Raw genomic sequence first — 16927 nt, forward strand, 5'->3', positions numbered from 1 at the left:
GAGCTGGTGATCGACTTCAGGAAGAACAACACGGACATCCAGCCTCTCACCATCAGTGGGACCTGTGTGGAGAGGGTCCCAGTGTTCAGGTTTCTGGGCATGGAGTTGGAGGACAAGCTAACCTGGAGCACCAACACCAATGAGCTGCTGAAGAAGGCACAGCGGAGACTGTACTTTCTGAGAATCCTCAAAAAGAACTGTCTCCCCTCAGACCTGCTGCAGGCCTTCTATCACTGCTCCATAGAGAGTGTGCTCATGTACAGTCTGTGTGTCTGGTATGGCAGCAGCACGTCCTCGGACAAGAAGGCGCTCCAGAGGGTTGTCAGGGCAGCAGAGAGAACCATAGGCTGCCCCCTCCCCACCATGGAACAGATTTACACTTCTAGGCTCTGCAAGAAAGTTATGGACATTTTAAATGACTCTTCACACCCTGGTCATGGTCTCTTCCAGCTGCTGCCATCAGGCAAGAGATACAGAGCAATAAAAACCAGGACAAATCGCCTAAAAAACTGTTTCTACCCGATGGCAATCATGGCGCTAAATTCAAAGGCATAAGAACTTCTACTCTTGACACCACTCTGTTAAAAATGTAAATTCTGTATACTCTGCGACTTCTCCAGGCGCTGCAACCATCTTCTGATGTCTATTTATTTCTCGTTTTGTGATGTTTGTTTTTTTATCTTTTATGTATGCATATTTATATTGTGTGTTGTGTATGTGTATATAACCTGCACTTTAACTCGAGTCAAGCACAGTCTTAATCTCATTGTAATCTGTTGATGACAATGATAAATAAATCTTATCTTATCTTATCTTATTACGCCTTTATGATATTTGATGATACTAAATGCTTGGTTTTGTTATGAGCATGATGTGCACTGCATGCTAGCACTATTATTTTGTATAGATCAGGCTGGCGAACTGAAGCACATGTTATGTGCTAATAACATCTCCCGATTGTCATGTTAAATAAACAGAAACTGCCTCCAAACTCAGACTTGATATCTTGTGGTTTGTCTGATCACCACATAACGCACACAACACAGAAGTCCACCGGTCACATTCATTGGTTACTGCTCCCAACTAGACCAGGAATCCCACCAAGGCCTTTAATTGTCCACTTTCTGAAGTTCCAGCAGAAGGAGTGGGTCAGAAGGTAGACAACAGAGTTGGGTTGATGTTCACTGGCAGAGCCACATGATAAGTTTCTACCCAGATTTTTCAAGGGCTACGCAGGAATGGCCACACTCGTTTCTGGAATGGCTGCTTCACTTGACTGAGATCCTGTTTGACATTGGTTGTCCTGCTGTACTCTCATTTACAACACTGATTTGAAGATCCCTAGAAGGCTTTCAAATGCATCAAGAAACTCTGAATGCTTCACATTAAGTACTGATGTGGGTGAGACAAGATGATTTTATATTTATTGTCTGTCTCCCCTATTTGACAAACGATTAGCTGGATGTTCGTGGGATTTCTCACACAGAGTGGCATGGACTTTGCCATTTTATGTCACAGTTCATATCCACAACTATCATTTTGAATGTGTTTTAACTGATATTAGATGTGTACATTGTCTTATAATTCTACCTTTGCTTCCTTCTATCAAGAATTATACATCAGAAAGCATCGTTAGCAAACATGCCTACAATGAATTTTTGTACAATATTAAACTCACATGTTTTAGTGATGATATTTCCATAACACTGGATGGTCAGATTACACTGTAAGAGTGTGAGGCAGCCATCAAGGACATGCGTAAAGGTAAATCACCAGGATCAGACGTTATTCCACACGAGTGTTCTGTCTCTCCTTATGGCCTCTGGTCGGCCTGTTACTGTTATACGTGATTAAATATTCCAGAGAGGGCTCTTTCTCCAGGGATGTTAACAAGTGAAAGAGGTAGAATGCTCTACCTATAGAACATTCTTACCACTTTTAAATGCAGATTTTAAAATATATGCAAAGTTGCTAGCTCAGCAGCTAGAGGGCCATATGACTAAGTTGGTTCATAGTAACCAGACAGGGTTCATAAAGTCCAGGGGGTTTTATCAGGGGGCAATAATTTTCTTTTTCTTTTTTTTTTTTTTTGTTTTGTTATTTAATTCATTTATTTGTTATTTTTATCCCTTTTCTATGTGATTTGTGTTTTTTTCTACTTTCCATATATATACTTATTCACCACTTAGTGCTTCTGTAAAGTACATTTGAGTATCTGTACTAAAATGCAAAGGATAATGAAAATTTGATCACAAAAAAAACTCTGAGCAAATACAGTAGAGAAATATTTGCCCATTGCAGCTGTTGTCTGCAATTGGATCTGATCTGAAACCAGTCTCTCTCAGTGACATGCATACCTCATTACTCAGAGATGGCATCCTGAGGGACTGTTTCCAAATTAAACCTATGTGTAACTCTTTAAATACATCCATTACTCATCATGAAATTGACACAACCAAAAAGAAAAAGAAAACATTCAGATGCTTGAAGCCCTGCCTTAAAAAGAATTTGACACCACACAGGATCACTCAGAGTTTGGTATTCTGTAGTATGGTGGGTCATGAGTTTATCAAATTCAGACTGCGATACTAGGTATTCTTTATAAATATACAGGAAACCAAAGGTTGCATACATACTATCAAGCTGTGAGATTTGCTGTCTAAGTTTAAGCAATTTCACATTCCTTAATTTTTTTCTCATAATGAACATAGGAGATTATTTCTCCCTTGAAAATGATTTAAGTTATTCCCAGAGAAGAGCAGCAGAGACCCCTTGGGTTCTATTAATTGCCAGAAAAAAAAATCTATCTGTTTTGAAATATACATAATGCTTTGTTCAGATAGATATGTCATTCTCACTGCATGATCAACGTGCACCTCCAAAAGCACGACTAAAGGTTAAATTCCAGATTGAGTTTATACAAGAAGAGCAAGCACTGTGGCTTTTAGACTTGACTTCTACCTTACTGAAGCATCTCTGCTGCATCTCTGAAGGGGGCCAAAGTGCACAGGCACAAGCGTGTGATTGGTGCGCACCCCCGGCTTTGTGCTCTGTTGAACCCATCAACTATTCAATGCATCAACTGTAAATATGTCTTTCAATAGAGACTCCTGAAAAACAACAGGCATACTGTATGCTATTTGCTCCAAATTGAAATATATTCAGAGTAGATTGCATTATATTCTCAGGCTGTAGAACAACAAGGTAACTCTGCAAAAAAATTAATGCAAGGTAATTCATATGGGGCCCATTAAGTATAAATATACGCATTCATTGGACATTCCAGGAGAATGATAACTTGAGCTCAATACACTTCTGCTGTACAACGTTCACCTGATTCATGTTATCCACATGCTACTGCAAGCTCCACCATCTGGTCAAGAGAGAGTCCCTACTTACAAACACACTCACACTCATGAGCACACGCACACTTGTTTGCGTGGCTATCTTTGTGGGGACTTTCCTTTGACTTCCATTCATTTCTACAGCCTAAACCTTACCCTTACTTTTATCCTAACCCTAACCATTGCATACCTAACCAACCTAATCCAAGAAAACGCCCCCATAAGGAGCAGATTGTAGACAGAAATAGGTCCCCACAAGAATATAAGGACCTGGTTCACACACAAACACACACTGACCCCGGTCTGTCTCTGACATCAGTTTCCATTAGATCCTCTGTCATTACTAAGTTTCCATTGATGCAATGGCACAGTCTCAATGACGTCAAGCCACGTCCTTGATGGAGAGAAGCAGTGCCAACTCACCTGCAGAGGAGTTCAACAAGTGTGTGTGCGTGTGTGAGAGAGAGAGAGAGAGAGAGAGAGAGAGAGACGGCAGTAAAATACAGGTGTGTACTTACTGCACAGAGCGATGATGTGGCTGCTGTCTTCATGCACAAATTTCTTAGTTACAGCCTCTTCCATTATCTGCTTCACCTGCACAAAGAAAAACAGAGCTGGTCACCTCAGAACAGGTACAAAGTATTGCTTTCTATAAGAAACATTAACCATTTTCAGAGTCAAGATAATCTGAATATGTTTTCATCAGGCAAAAAGTGACCAAAGCAGAAAGTGGTGAAAGAAGTAAATGCTTGAAAGTTCACACTACACACCCTTTGTAGTTTAAAGACACTAATAAATTAGTTTGATACAGGATGAAAGGTCTTAGAATCCATGACATGTTAAACTGTCATTAGTTATTTACAATATCAGTTGTAAATTAATTATTTACAATAATTGCAGTTTATGAGTTAACATCTGAAAGGACAATTTTAATTAAAAAACCCAAAGTAGACATCTAAATAACCTTCTCAGTGTTAGTGTTTCTGTGCTGTCAGCATTTTCTTGTTAGGAAACCATCTCAAAAGACTTCATTCTCCATCTAAAGAAGCCAAAGCTATCCTAACTATCTGGACTATGTATATCCATAACAGGTATGATGCTTGACACAGTATTTAACAAGCTTCTGTTTTTGTTGTTAGAAGCTACACAGAATGCTGCACCAGCATGACCTCTGAGAATCTACAAATATGTTTGTAACTAGCAATCACCTGAAGGTGAAAGCCAAGGGATTCTGTGTCCTCATAAAATGCAGAATATGGCCTGTACTTGTTCAGCACTTTATCAAGTCCAAGGGACCCCAAAGCGCTTCTCAGTACATTCAGTTATTTACCCATTCGCACACCCTGATGGTGGCAACTACTGGATTGAAGTTCAATGGTCTCTCAGAAGTTGTCAAACTCTGTAAAACAGAATTGTATCCACTCTGGAAAGAAGATCTAAATTGTGGTGTGGTGGTGCACTGTTACAGAAACTGCACAACTGGATATTTCCTCATAGACATAGTTTTTTTAATTTTACAATCTGCAGACATAATTTTCAACTAGTGGAGAACAATGAGAACTGAGAAGCTTAAATATACTGAGAAAAGGTGGAAACATCGAAGAAACCACTCAAGTGACAGGTGAGTGGATCCGACTAGGAAAAGAAGCAGGTAGGGGCAAATGAGGAAATGGCTAAGAACTGAGAAGGGGAGCAGAAAAGTAGTCTGACTAAACCTGAACCTAGTGCAACAGACAAACAGAGAGAAATAACAATCCAATGAAACAAATCAATGAGAATAAATGAACCAACATAATTCTTGTGTTGTTAGCAAAAACAAGGAAAACAAAAATAAAGAAGTGACAGAAAATAAGTGAAGCTGAAAGTGTAATCACCAAAGGATAAAACACTTAGGTATGGTACATTTGTAGATTCTCCTGAGCAGCTGATCACTGATCAATCTGTCAAGAATTTCCATTGGCTCTAATGCTCTGGGCTCGGCTCTACTTGCCTTGCTTTGCGAGTGTTTCCACCAGCCTTTTCCTGAGGCTGTCCCTGCTTCGGAGTAGGGCCAGCCGGGCTGGTGTTCTGACTATAAAGTCTCACAACGTACTAATGCACAAAAAAAACTTGCGGTGATCTGTATTTGTGTTTATTTAATTCCAATAAAACCCTGTTTCTCCTATCTGCTACAGTTTTATTCTTACAAACACTTTTGTATTTCAAATAGGTAGGATATTCTAATAAAAGGATTAATGCATACATCTATAGCCTTTCATTTTAATCAGGTAGGATAGTCAGATGAAGGAAGTGATCTACCTATGGTTTCGTCTTGTATCTAAATTGTTCTACTTCTATGCTAAGCATAACTCCTCAGCTTCCACTTCAGTCCCAGCACTCAAATAATGACATTTAACAGTCCAGCGACAAGAACCAAGACGGCCATCTCACAACTGTTGGTCATCAGTGTCCCCTGCCTCCAACATGCAATCTGCAGAATTAAGCCTCCAAACCTTGAGGCCTGCCATCATCCTTCATACCAGTTCTAATAACTTGTCCTCTAATAAATGTTGGCAATAGAAAAACTGTTTTAAGCTCATTCAACATTCAAAATGTACATCTGCGTTTAACCTGAAACTCCTTGGATGAACTTCTAGGATTAAGTATTAAGGTGCATCCATGTAGTGTTATAGTGTCAGAGACCCAGGACAAATAAAGTAAATGACGCCATCATACAGTAAATATACCTGAAAGCTAAACTGCCTGAGTTGTCATGAAGCTGAATTGAAGGCTTCCACGCACACACCAAACCTGTCCCAATACTTGGAATCTATGAAGTGTGGACTCAGTTGAAGTACGCATAAGGGTTTGAGAGTGCAGGTTGCAAGCGTGCAAAATTTTGAGAATTAAGGCATTACGGCCGTGTGTGGCAACTTGGGACATCCAAAATGGCGGAACTTGTCACTGTTTAGACATTTATGCTGCTAAAAAAGTACAACTACAGCAGAAAAAATATTTTAAATGCATAGTAAAGGTATGGGGACCAGGCCCCCCTCAGCATGCTGCAAGAATTGGCATGTTCAGATCATCAATAGATGGATGTATGATCTGTAGTTTTTAGAGTACTTTGTCTCCTTTATGTCCATACTTAAACCACACTTTATAGTTAATGCCAGCATCATCTCATACTATGATATTGCTTACTGTTGTTCTACTTCTAACATATACAGGCAAAGAAGTCACCCAGAAATGTTTTGTCAATCCAGTCATCCGGTCCCAATCATCATCACACTACTTCTGATAATACATAATGAGTCCACAACGTCTTAAAATTGTAAGTCATACTTTTTTCTTAGCCTCTTTTCTGTACTCTTTAAAATACAAGTGCGGTACTTTCTCTGTTTAATTGCTCTATTGTTTTATTCTTTTTGTAGGTTTCTGTAAAGTGCAGTTAATGGAAATGTTCTGTCATTGATCCTCACTGTTCTCAGGAAGGAGAAATGTCAGATTTTCTGGAGTAAAACTGGAATACCAGTACACTGAATTAAAACAATACTCTGTCCTTGGTGAAATATATTTCACATGTCCTCTAAAGTGTACATATTGTTTTATTGTGCTAATTTTCATAAGCTGCGACAGACTGTCCAGGGTGTACCCCACCTCTCGCCCGGAACATAGCTGGAGATAGGCATTCTGTGCCCTGGTAGCATGATTTGTTTGCTTTACTGTAGTGTGTATGAAACATGTAATGTGCAAAGTGGCAAAGCAGAATAATAAAAGACATTGATATAGCCAAAAACTGTACTTCATTAGCAATTATAATAAACCAAATGTTTAATTAGAGCATACTGTGATCACAGTAGTAATATATAAAATATGTAATGTTTACATATTTTAAAGACATTCTAAATATATTTTAAATCTGATTTGTTCACAAAAATGGTAAACGCACAATATACTAATAAAACACGCTTATATGACATAAAAAGCTGTATACTTAAAATGTATAACGTATACTTGTAGTTGTTCCAAAAAAGCATGTGATAGCACACTTAGTACATTTCATATTGTGATTTTCTACAATTTAATTAGAATTAAAATACTTTAAGCACAAAATTAGCTATTCCAAAATTACATGCTTAAAGTTAAATAATTCTTAAACTTGAAGTATCCTGATGATTACTCTGGCTTCAAATATGCTAAGATTTATTTTTCTTCCTCTTTCTTTAAAATTTTAACACCACCAGAGACTGACAGGATGCTGCCCTAGAAAAACAAATCATCTTCCAAACTGGAAACCTCTGGGTTGTACAGCTGTGACCCCGTCCAGACCACACACAGAGGGAAAAGATTGCTGGGTCTAAATGACCCCAACTCTTAAGACTGTGGGAAGGCTAAATGTTTAAAGTAAAAAAAAAACATTACCTTTGCATATTAAAGTGAATAGCACGACTACATCTCATAGTGTATTAGTTTTATAATCCAACTTGACACAGAGAAGAAGCTCGACTAGATTATAGGAAGTTAAACAACTAGGTGTTTTTAGAAGAAAAAAAAAAGGATCACAAACATTGTGATTGGGATTGGGGTTGGGAAAATTAAAGAAAAAAACATAACAACTTTTAGCTTTAGCAGTTTAAAAACTAACTGATTGCTTAACTAGTTTTTTTCTCAGCAAACCAACCAATTTAAGCAAGCTCGCTCAATTCTGCAAAGAAGAATTGTAAAAAAATATTCAATTTAAATCATGCCAAAAGTTTAGTCACAGCAACATTTTATGATTGCTTTGCAGCTTGCCAAGAGACAGAAAAGGTGTATGTATATAATTTAGTCTGTATAATTTTTGTGTATAATTTTCATATCAAACTAAAATTGGTCACCAATAAGGAGGCTTCTGTTCGTCCAGTTCTTGTGGATCTTTGGCATCTGCATTGAACAAAAAGCAATCCAGAAGCTGCCTGTGAGAGACTGAGTTCACTTCAACAGTTTTATTATTTATTTACATATTCATTGCCGTTCAGAGGAAAGAAGGCCTGGTGTTAAATATGTTTGAACAACCAATCATCATGAGTAAAAGCAGGATTTCTGGAAGTTTGCTGCACTGGAATAAACAAAAGTTTGTTAACACAATGCCAAGAAGGAAGGACATCAACAATGACCTAAAAATACCATTAATCCACAGCGAGTTGTACTGTCATTTCCAGTGGAAGCCCATTATTCAAGAAGCAGAATGATTATTAACAAGGAAAAAACTAAATTAATAGCAGCCTGTCTGTCCAGGACTGATCTTCTAGTAAATTCATATGAAGAACAGAGAATCTGAATAAATAAAATAAAATCTAAACCAGGGGTCACCAACACGGTGCCCGCGGGCGCCCAGTCGTCTGAGGGGATCTTTTCAGTCGCTTGCAGAGCAAGTTCTAAAAATAGCCATTTTCATTAGAGAGCACTGCCAAAAAATATTGAATTTAATATTTTTACATTGAAGTGTAATAACATTTGTTAATATTTAAAATTCTTTAAAAAAAAGTGAATTATAAAAAAATTTTAAAAACAATTGCTTTATGCATAAAACTTTTTTCTATGGTTAAAGTTCAGAACTGCGCAGACACCTATACTATGGGAGGGCAACAGCACCTGCAGCTGTATGGCTGCACACACTCTGCCTACCTTAAGATTTTCCTTGAAGTAAAAAAAGAAAAGAATAATTTCTGAAATTTTTTTTATCCTCTTTACAATTAACAAAATTGTGGAGAAAAAAAAAAGATCTTATATGTCAAAACATCTTGTACGTAGCGCACATCTGATGCGCGTTGGAGAGGTGGTTGTGCTCTTCCAGGTCAAGTGCAGTGATATTTTTATGCATCGGACATTTTTTTCGACATCTGCTGGTGTCAGCCAACAGGTGACCGTCAGCTTTTACGTTCGCGAAACCACAAAAAAAACTAATAAACCGCGGACCCTCCAGAACCACACACTGTAAAAAGCTCAGGCGGGATCTTAGAACAACGAGAGGTTCAAACTCCACTCATCTTTTTTAGCTCACAGAAAAAGCAAACTGAACAATAAGATTTAGGCTTTGGCATACCCCTGACCCCCACAGACTCACACTGATGTGCTACATACAAGATGTTTTGGCACAAAAGATATATTTCTTCTCTCCACAATTTTGTTAATAGTAAAGGATAATAAAATATAGTAAAGTATAATAAAAAATACAAGAACTTTTCTTTTCTTTTTATATTTAAAGGAAAATCTCAGTGCGTCCAGCTGTACAGCTGCAGCTGCAATTAACCATATCTACCATGGTAAATTATTACTGATAACTATTGTCAGTAGTCCCTAACATTAATATAATCAGGCAGCATGTAATCACATATATACCTATATATGCTATTGTTATAAAGGCTGAGCCAAGAAAATGTATGTCTGTATTAAACCAGTAGCCCTTCGTGTTACTCTGTACCAGTGAAGTAGCTCCCAGTCTCAAAAATGTTGGTGACTCCTGATCTAAACGTTTTATCTCAGAATCTTTATTTGGATCACCATTCACCATAGCTGTGATAATGGCTACTCTTCCTACATCATCAAAAACATTTATAGCAAAAATAGTTAGCATAATATTAGAAACATAGCACAGTTATTCATAAATGCCTAAGTATAATACTTTATGTTACTCCTCTCGAGTTTAATCAAGGCTTAACGCAGTTCTTGTTTTCAACAGCCATTTATTGTGAACATGTCTTTTTAAAGTCCCAAAAATGCCGTCAGAGCTAAAAATGTAACAGAAACCTAAATTAGTTCATAAAAACATTGAGTATTTACATAGATAAAAGATACAAATAAAACAAAACCGTACCTCATTAGTCACATTGACTCCAGAAGAATAAAGCGTGAATGTCTTACAATCAGCTTCTTCATCTAGAAAGTCCCATGTGGCTCTAAGTGCGCCAGCCAATCTTTTTTCCTGGACAACACATGGTCCATGGAACAAAACAAAAGTTCCCCCAGATTTGAATGCACCCTTAACCAAAACCAATGAGCATCAACACAAATTTTAAAAAACCTATCACACATTTATTACTAAAAGATTTATATTAAATAAAATAACTACTACCGCCTTAGACCAAACAACAACAAAAAAAATAATAATAAACCAGATGCAGTTGCCGTGGCAGCAGTTACAATTTATATAAGAAAATCATGAAGTTATATTGGAAGCATAAGACATTTTTATAATTATAACATGATGTAATAAAATAATTAGGCAAATAATTAAGCAAATCCAAGAGCTATTACAAGCTCTTGGATTTGTTACATTTATAACAGGAAGTAAATTAATTCAATGTTTTTATTCTTCTATAAAGGACTTTTGTCCAACATTCCTGATGCATAATGGAAGAGAAAAACAACCTTTTCAAGGATGCCTTGTATAAAAATTATGTAAAGTTTGGTTAAATAAAGTTGATTATATAAAAAGGTAGTGTCTTAGATACATATATTTTTTTTAAATCATAGGAGGGCAATTTGGTTAAATTCACATGTCAAGGTGCTGGACAGAGTGGTAAGATTCATAACAAAACAGAAAACTGTTTTTTTCCCTAATAGGATCAATGAAGTTGTATGTTTTGATCTGAAACCTCATAGAAATTGCACTAAATTGCACTAAATGTTTGTGTAGGCAAAACACAGAGCTCAACAGAACATTTGGTGACACGACGAAACAGTTAGATGGTGTATGCAATAACCCTGAGTACCATGCAGTTGTGATAGATAGACTAGATAGACAGACAGATAAAGAGAAAGGTTTCTGTATTTTACCAGCAATTTTTTTAAACGACGGGAAAATTGAAGCCAATCCATCACTTAACAGGTTAAAATTAACACCCTTGACTGGTGCACATGGGCAGACATTACAGACTTTATGCAAAAATTTCATCACAGAGGCAGCTGAAATCAATCAATAAAAAAGTCCTTTCCAAATATCATCTCATGGACACTGGTCAAAATGTGTCTTTCTGACCGGGAGCTAAGAGCATGTTGAAGATTTATGGACAGGACACTTTGGAGCGTCTGCTTGGGAAGTTCATTCCACACCTGCGGACTTCAAGTCTCCATTACAGACCAGAGAAAACCAAAGAAAATGCAATATTGAGCTAATCCATTTATAGTCTAAACAGAGGAGTCAGAAGTTTATCTTGAGGAAATAAATAAAGGTGCAGAAAGTTAATTAGACCTTAACATGCGCCAGAGCCGTGCAGAGACCTTTGGAGGAACAGGGGCTCAAAGTTAATAAAGGGCACTTTAGGCGACTATCAAATAAAGTCGCTGAGCGGCTGAATAGGGAAATCTTGTTGACGCGCCAGCTGATCAACACGCCAATGCAGGATGCAGTTAAAAGGGGTTTTATTTTATCAACATCCAAAACAGAAAGGTGTCCAAAAAAAAGGCATAAAAAACCGGATCCGACAGTTTAATAGTGATCAAGGACAAAAAACACCATAATAGCTTAAGGTGGCGGCGCGGCGGCGGCGATCAGCAAAAAGTAAAACCTCCCCCATCACCCACTCACTTCCCACCAGGTGCACAACAGGTGATCTATAATTTCTAATAACCCCACGTGATCCCACACTCCGCCTGTCCACAACAGGCACATTGAACAAGATCTTAAAACACTGTACAACAACATAGCAACAACCCACAGTAATCAAGAATTTAATTGGATCCTACTATATCATTGCCATCATGTGGGGACAATGCAAAGCAAATGGAATAACAGGTATTAAGTTGCTGTTTCTGCTGCTGATAGTCCTGGGGAGTTGTGTTGATCTGTGACTGTAGCTGTTAAACAGACCAGAGAAGGTCGCTGAAGTTATGAAATGAGAAAATTTGCTGCCATTTTACTAATTAAGCCCTGATAATATCTATTTAACCTCTACAACAACTTGGCTGCAGTCTTCTTTGTAGATCAAAAAACTCTTTATAATAGTTTGATGTTAGCACCTCTGAGATCTAGAATTATAAGACTGTAATATCAACGCAAAGAAAACTCAGTAGCTGCTGGTAGGGGCCTCCAGACATTCAGGGGCCCCTAGAAAAGGTTTAATTGTAACACAGACCATAGATCTAAACCTGTAGCATCATTTATAGAGAATGGGAATGTTATTAAATTTTATATGCATTCAGCTGAGAAAAAAATATATACAATTAGGATTTAATTAGGAAATTTACTTTGTAAAAGTTTAAGAATCATCATGATAGTTTGATTGTTGTGTTACCATGGCCAGGGCGATTCTAGGATCTGACTTTTAGGGGTGCTTAGCCCCCAACAGGGCTAAGACCCATGAGAAGATATTTGTTGGTGCAGTTTTCTAAATCTAACTGCTTATTTACATACATTCACAAACAAAATTAAGAAACATGTTGTCAGTAATTCACAAAACAAAAGAACAATGTTCATTTTACTCAAACATATACCTGTAAAGAGTAAAATCAGAGAAACTTTAAATTTTTCCCAGAAACAGAATCTCTAGACCACATCATACCTGCCAAGATCTGCTAACATTAATGAGACACAAGCAACTATAGAGTGACACAGTTCTAGCGTGAAAATTAAAAGAAAATCTACATAAAACTATGCATTTTCAGTCATTTGAAGAACATTTTACCAAATGCATAGGATTAATAAACCTAAAACCAATTTATTATCCAAGTATTATCCAAGTTTATTATCTAAGTATGATTTTTATTTGATAATCATACTTAGAATTTCATTACCCTTATTTTTATCTGAACATTATGCGTCTGTTGGCCTTTTTTCTTTAAACAAGAATGAATTTCCATCTATGGAAAAGTAGACATGATGAGTCAGGGTTTTATTATTTCAGTTCACAGTTCATGAAGTGGGCCTGTCATAGTTTCTGTACCAAACACCTTTCTGTTCACAAAGAAACAGCCTAACATTTTGTGCTGTTCTTTAGTTTTACCTTATTTAAGTGACTCCAGAGATTTTTGGGGGAAATTAATTACAAAACAACACAACAGTCACTAATCAAACTTCAAAAAAGACCAATAAGAGTAATTAACAAGGCTAAGGACCAGAATCAGACTAACCCATTATTTATCCAAATATTTTGTACAGAACTACAAAATACTCTTCAAATAAATAAAGCCAATGCTGTACATAATTTCATTATAAATATAAAAATAATTCTAAATTAATTAAATACTGCCTTTCCCATTGCAAAAAATCACTAAGCATAATATTTTGAATTGCAAATTGTCATCTGAATAAAGGTACTGATGATACAAGTCTGACCCCTTATAGCTGGTTAAAAAAATATAGACATAATGGTCTTTACTGTTTTATTTAGAGGCTGGTTCCAGACCAAATTTACCACAGGGACCAGTGCAGATTGTCTTTTTATGGAGACACTTAAAAAAAGACTTAAACAAAAATACAGCAATATTTCATCATTTAATAACGTGAACAAAGAGCCACTCGTGTCTCCAGAGATTCAGGTTGCAGATCTCTGATTTAGTAGATGGAAAGTGTGATCCTATCTCCATACAGCAGTTAAAAGAGCAGTTATATCATTTTTAATTCATTAAATCAATTTTTATTAAAAGCCATTTTAATGTATTTTTAATAATACCTTAAAAAGAAAATTGTAAATAAAAAATATCTACCACTGAATATTTTAAAAAGACATTTATTTAGTATAATTTCTTTAGAACCCCTCTTGGCCCTTGTCTAGAACCGGCCCTGGACTGCAGGTTTGGTGTATTTTTGCTTCTTCATTGATAGGAAGTCAGATTATCCAAACTATTAATGTGGTTTACCACAACCACATTAATAAAATATTAGTGAAATAATACATTAAATGACCACTGGACAATTATTCATAAAAGAAAGATCAACATTTTTTGAATAAAACACATAGAAAGTAATGTAATATAGGAAATATTTATGCATTTACTGTTAATCTATTTGTATGATTTGTTCTTTAAATGACCACATATTTTGGCTATTGCTATTATTTATTACATATCATCCAAACTCAACAACCTAAGCAAAGAATCAAACTGCAATAGTCGGCTAAAATCACAATAAGAAACTTAATCAATCATAACTAAATGTTCTGTACCATGTCAGCCTCAGGAGATGATTGAGGCTGACAAAAATGAAGAGACGCTGATTTCTGGTTCTTAAGGTTTGGATGCACCCCTAAAGCACCCCTAAAACAGGCCTAGATACACCACTGACAATGTAGTATAGTAATATAGTAATCTTTATGTTTGAATTGGGTTTGTTCACAAATACATCACAAATAACCAATAATCAGTGATTGATTTTAAACTCGACCAATAAACCTGGTCTCCCTCTCACAGACTTCACCTTATCAATATTTAAATATGTTAGTGATGCTGAGGGTCTTGGTAGGAAGGGTTTCGAGGGGGGCGTGGAGTGTTCTAAGGCCCCATATATCTTGGGTCGGCCCTGCATGAAGTGCCGCTGCAATGCGCATCTCTGGAATCACCTGGAATCTGCCTGGAATACCCTGGTGGCCCCTGTGTCAGCCCGCTGATGCTTTGGGAACATTTTGATTCATTTAATTATGGCATGTTTGGGTTTATGCTTCGCTTCTAATTATTGCTGCAGTCGTTTTGTTGATATTTATTTTTGTCAACTCTAAATGCTCTGGGCCGAATCTTCCTTTAACACTTGAGGTTCTGCAATAACTTCTATCTACAGCCACGAACCTCCAGCCCAGATCCAGTCAGCAGCGGCTTTAACCCGCCTGGTAGTAACTTTAATGAGCTGCAAAGCAAACAGAGACCAGATGGTACCAGGTGGTACCGGGGCTTTGAGCTGCGTCGCAAATCGCGGTGACAGTCGGTACCGTGTCTTATATCAGGATTTCTGATATAAAGACAGACATTCCTTATATCTGTCAGTGGGACCGACTCAGACTGCCTGTAACGAACCGGGCATTTAGCAGAATGATTGAGTTAAAGTCAGAAGTTTTCTCTGCAGCCGAATCATTTCTGAGTTTAGTGGCGAAGCGGGTTTTGTCCCGCTATATTGTCAGGAAAATTATGAAAATATAAATAGAAACAGTTTTTCTAACGTCAAAATCAGACCTACGTTTTTATTCACAAACCAGTGTATGGAAAAAAAATATTCTTGCCCATAATTTGATAGTTGGAGGGCACAGATCCGGCTCCTCCTCCTCACTATGGACCCGGAGTCTGAACAACATGGAAGAGAAACCGAGAATCATTATTTGACTGAGGGCAGCCAGACTAGTTTATTTTGCTAAATTATTATATTTAGTTAAATATTATTGCTGAGGGGCACAAGCAGGCCTTCTGACATAAAAAACAAAAAAAAAAACAAAAAGGGCAATAGGGTCATCAAGGATAAAAGGGGTAGGGGCTCAAGCCCCCTGCGCCACTGGAGGAAGGTGGGCTGCGCCCCCCTCCGCTCCCCTCTGCACGTGCCTGACAGAATTAAGTCGCTGCTAAAAATTACACTTAACGCATCCTGCGGTTTAAACAAATGGAGCTAGAAGACATTACCCTTCCGCAGGGCCGTGCAGAGACCTGTGGAGGGGCAGGGGCTCAAATTTAAAAAAGGGGCACATTGAACAAAAACTCAATACAACAACATAGCAACAACCCATATTAATCAAGAATCTAATTGGATCCTACTATATCATTGCCATCATCCGGGGAAATGCAAAGCAAATATAGTCTATATTTTCCCCAACAGGTATAAAGTTTCTGTTTCTGCTGCTGACAATACTGGAGGGCTGAGTTGATCTGAGACTGTAGCTGTTAAACAGACCAGAGAAGAGAAGGCCTCTGGTTAAAGTTGTGAAATAAGCTAATTTGCTGCCATTTTACTAATTAAGCCCTAATAATATCTATTTAACCTCTAGAACAACCTGACTGCAGACTGATTTATAGATCCAAAAAAGCTCAAAGGGGTTTGATGTTAGCAACTCTGAGACTTAGAATTATAAGACTGGAATATCAAGGCAAAGAAAACTCAGTAGCTGCTGGTAGGGGCCATTCAGGGTCCTCCAGACACTCAGGGGCCCCTAGAAATTGTAAGACAGGCCATAGATCTAAACATGTAGCATCATTTATAGAGAATGACAATGTTACTAAATTTTATTTAATGCATTCAGCTGAGAAAAATAAATAGTACATTTAGGATTTAATTAGGACGTTTACTTTGTAGAAGTTTAAAGAATCATCTTGATAGTTTGATTGCTGTTACCATGGCTACAATATGGTGTAATCTTTGTCTTTGAATTAGGTTTGTTCACAAATAAATCACAGCAAATAACTAATAATCAGTGATTGATATTAAACTCGGCCAATAAACCTGGTCTCTCTCTCTCTCACAGATTCTCACCTTATTAATATTTAAACATGTTAGTGATGCTGAGGTTCTTAGTAGGATGGTTCCGGAGGGAGGGGGGTTCTGTCTAAGGCCCCATGTTACCTTGGACTGGCTCTACATGAGCAGCTGCATGCACATCTCTGGAATCTACCTGGAATCTACCTGGAATCCCCGGTGGCCCCTGTCAGTC

At 37.4% G+C, this 16927-nt stretch overlaps 1 protein-coding gene across 3 annotated transcripts in view; it reads right to left on the minus strand.

The window, feature by feature from the left end:
- sgsm2 (small G protein signaling modulator 2) overlaps positions 1-16927 on the minus strand; it is a 94704-nt gene that overhangs the window by 73079 nt on the left and 4698 nt on the right. For all 3 annotated transcript variants that reach the window (XM_044118696.1, XM_044118695.1, XM_044118698.1), the window contains exon 2: positions 3863-3938. In XM_044118696.1, coding sequence (XP_043974631.1) covers positions 3863-3938 — 76 coding nt within the window. The remainder of the gene's footprint in view (positions 1-3862; positions 3939-16927) is intronic.

Source organism: Gambusia affinis, linkage group LG06, assembly GCF_019740435.1.
Source record: "Gambusia affinis linkage group LG06, SWU_Gaff_1.0, whole genome shotgun sequence".
Classification (NCBI taxonomy): Eukaryota; Metazoa; Chordata; class Actinopteri; order Cyprinodontiformes; family Poeciliidae; genus Gambusia; species Gambusia affinis.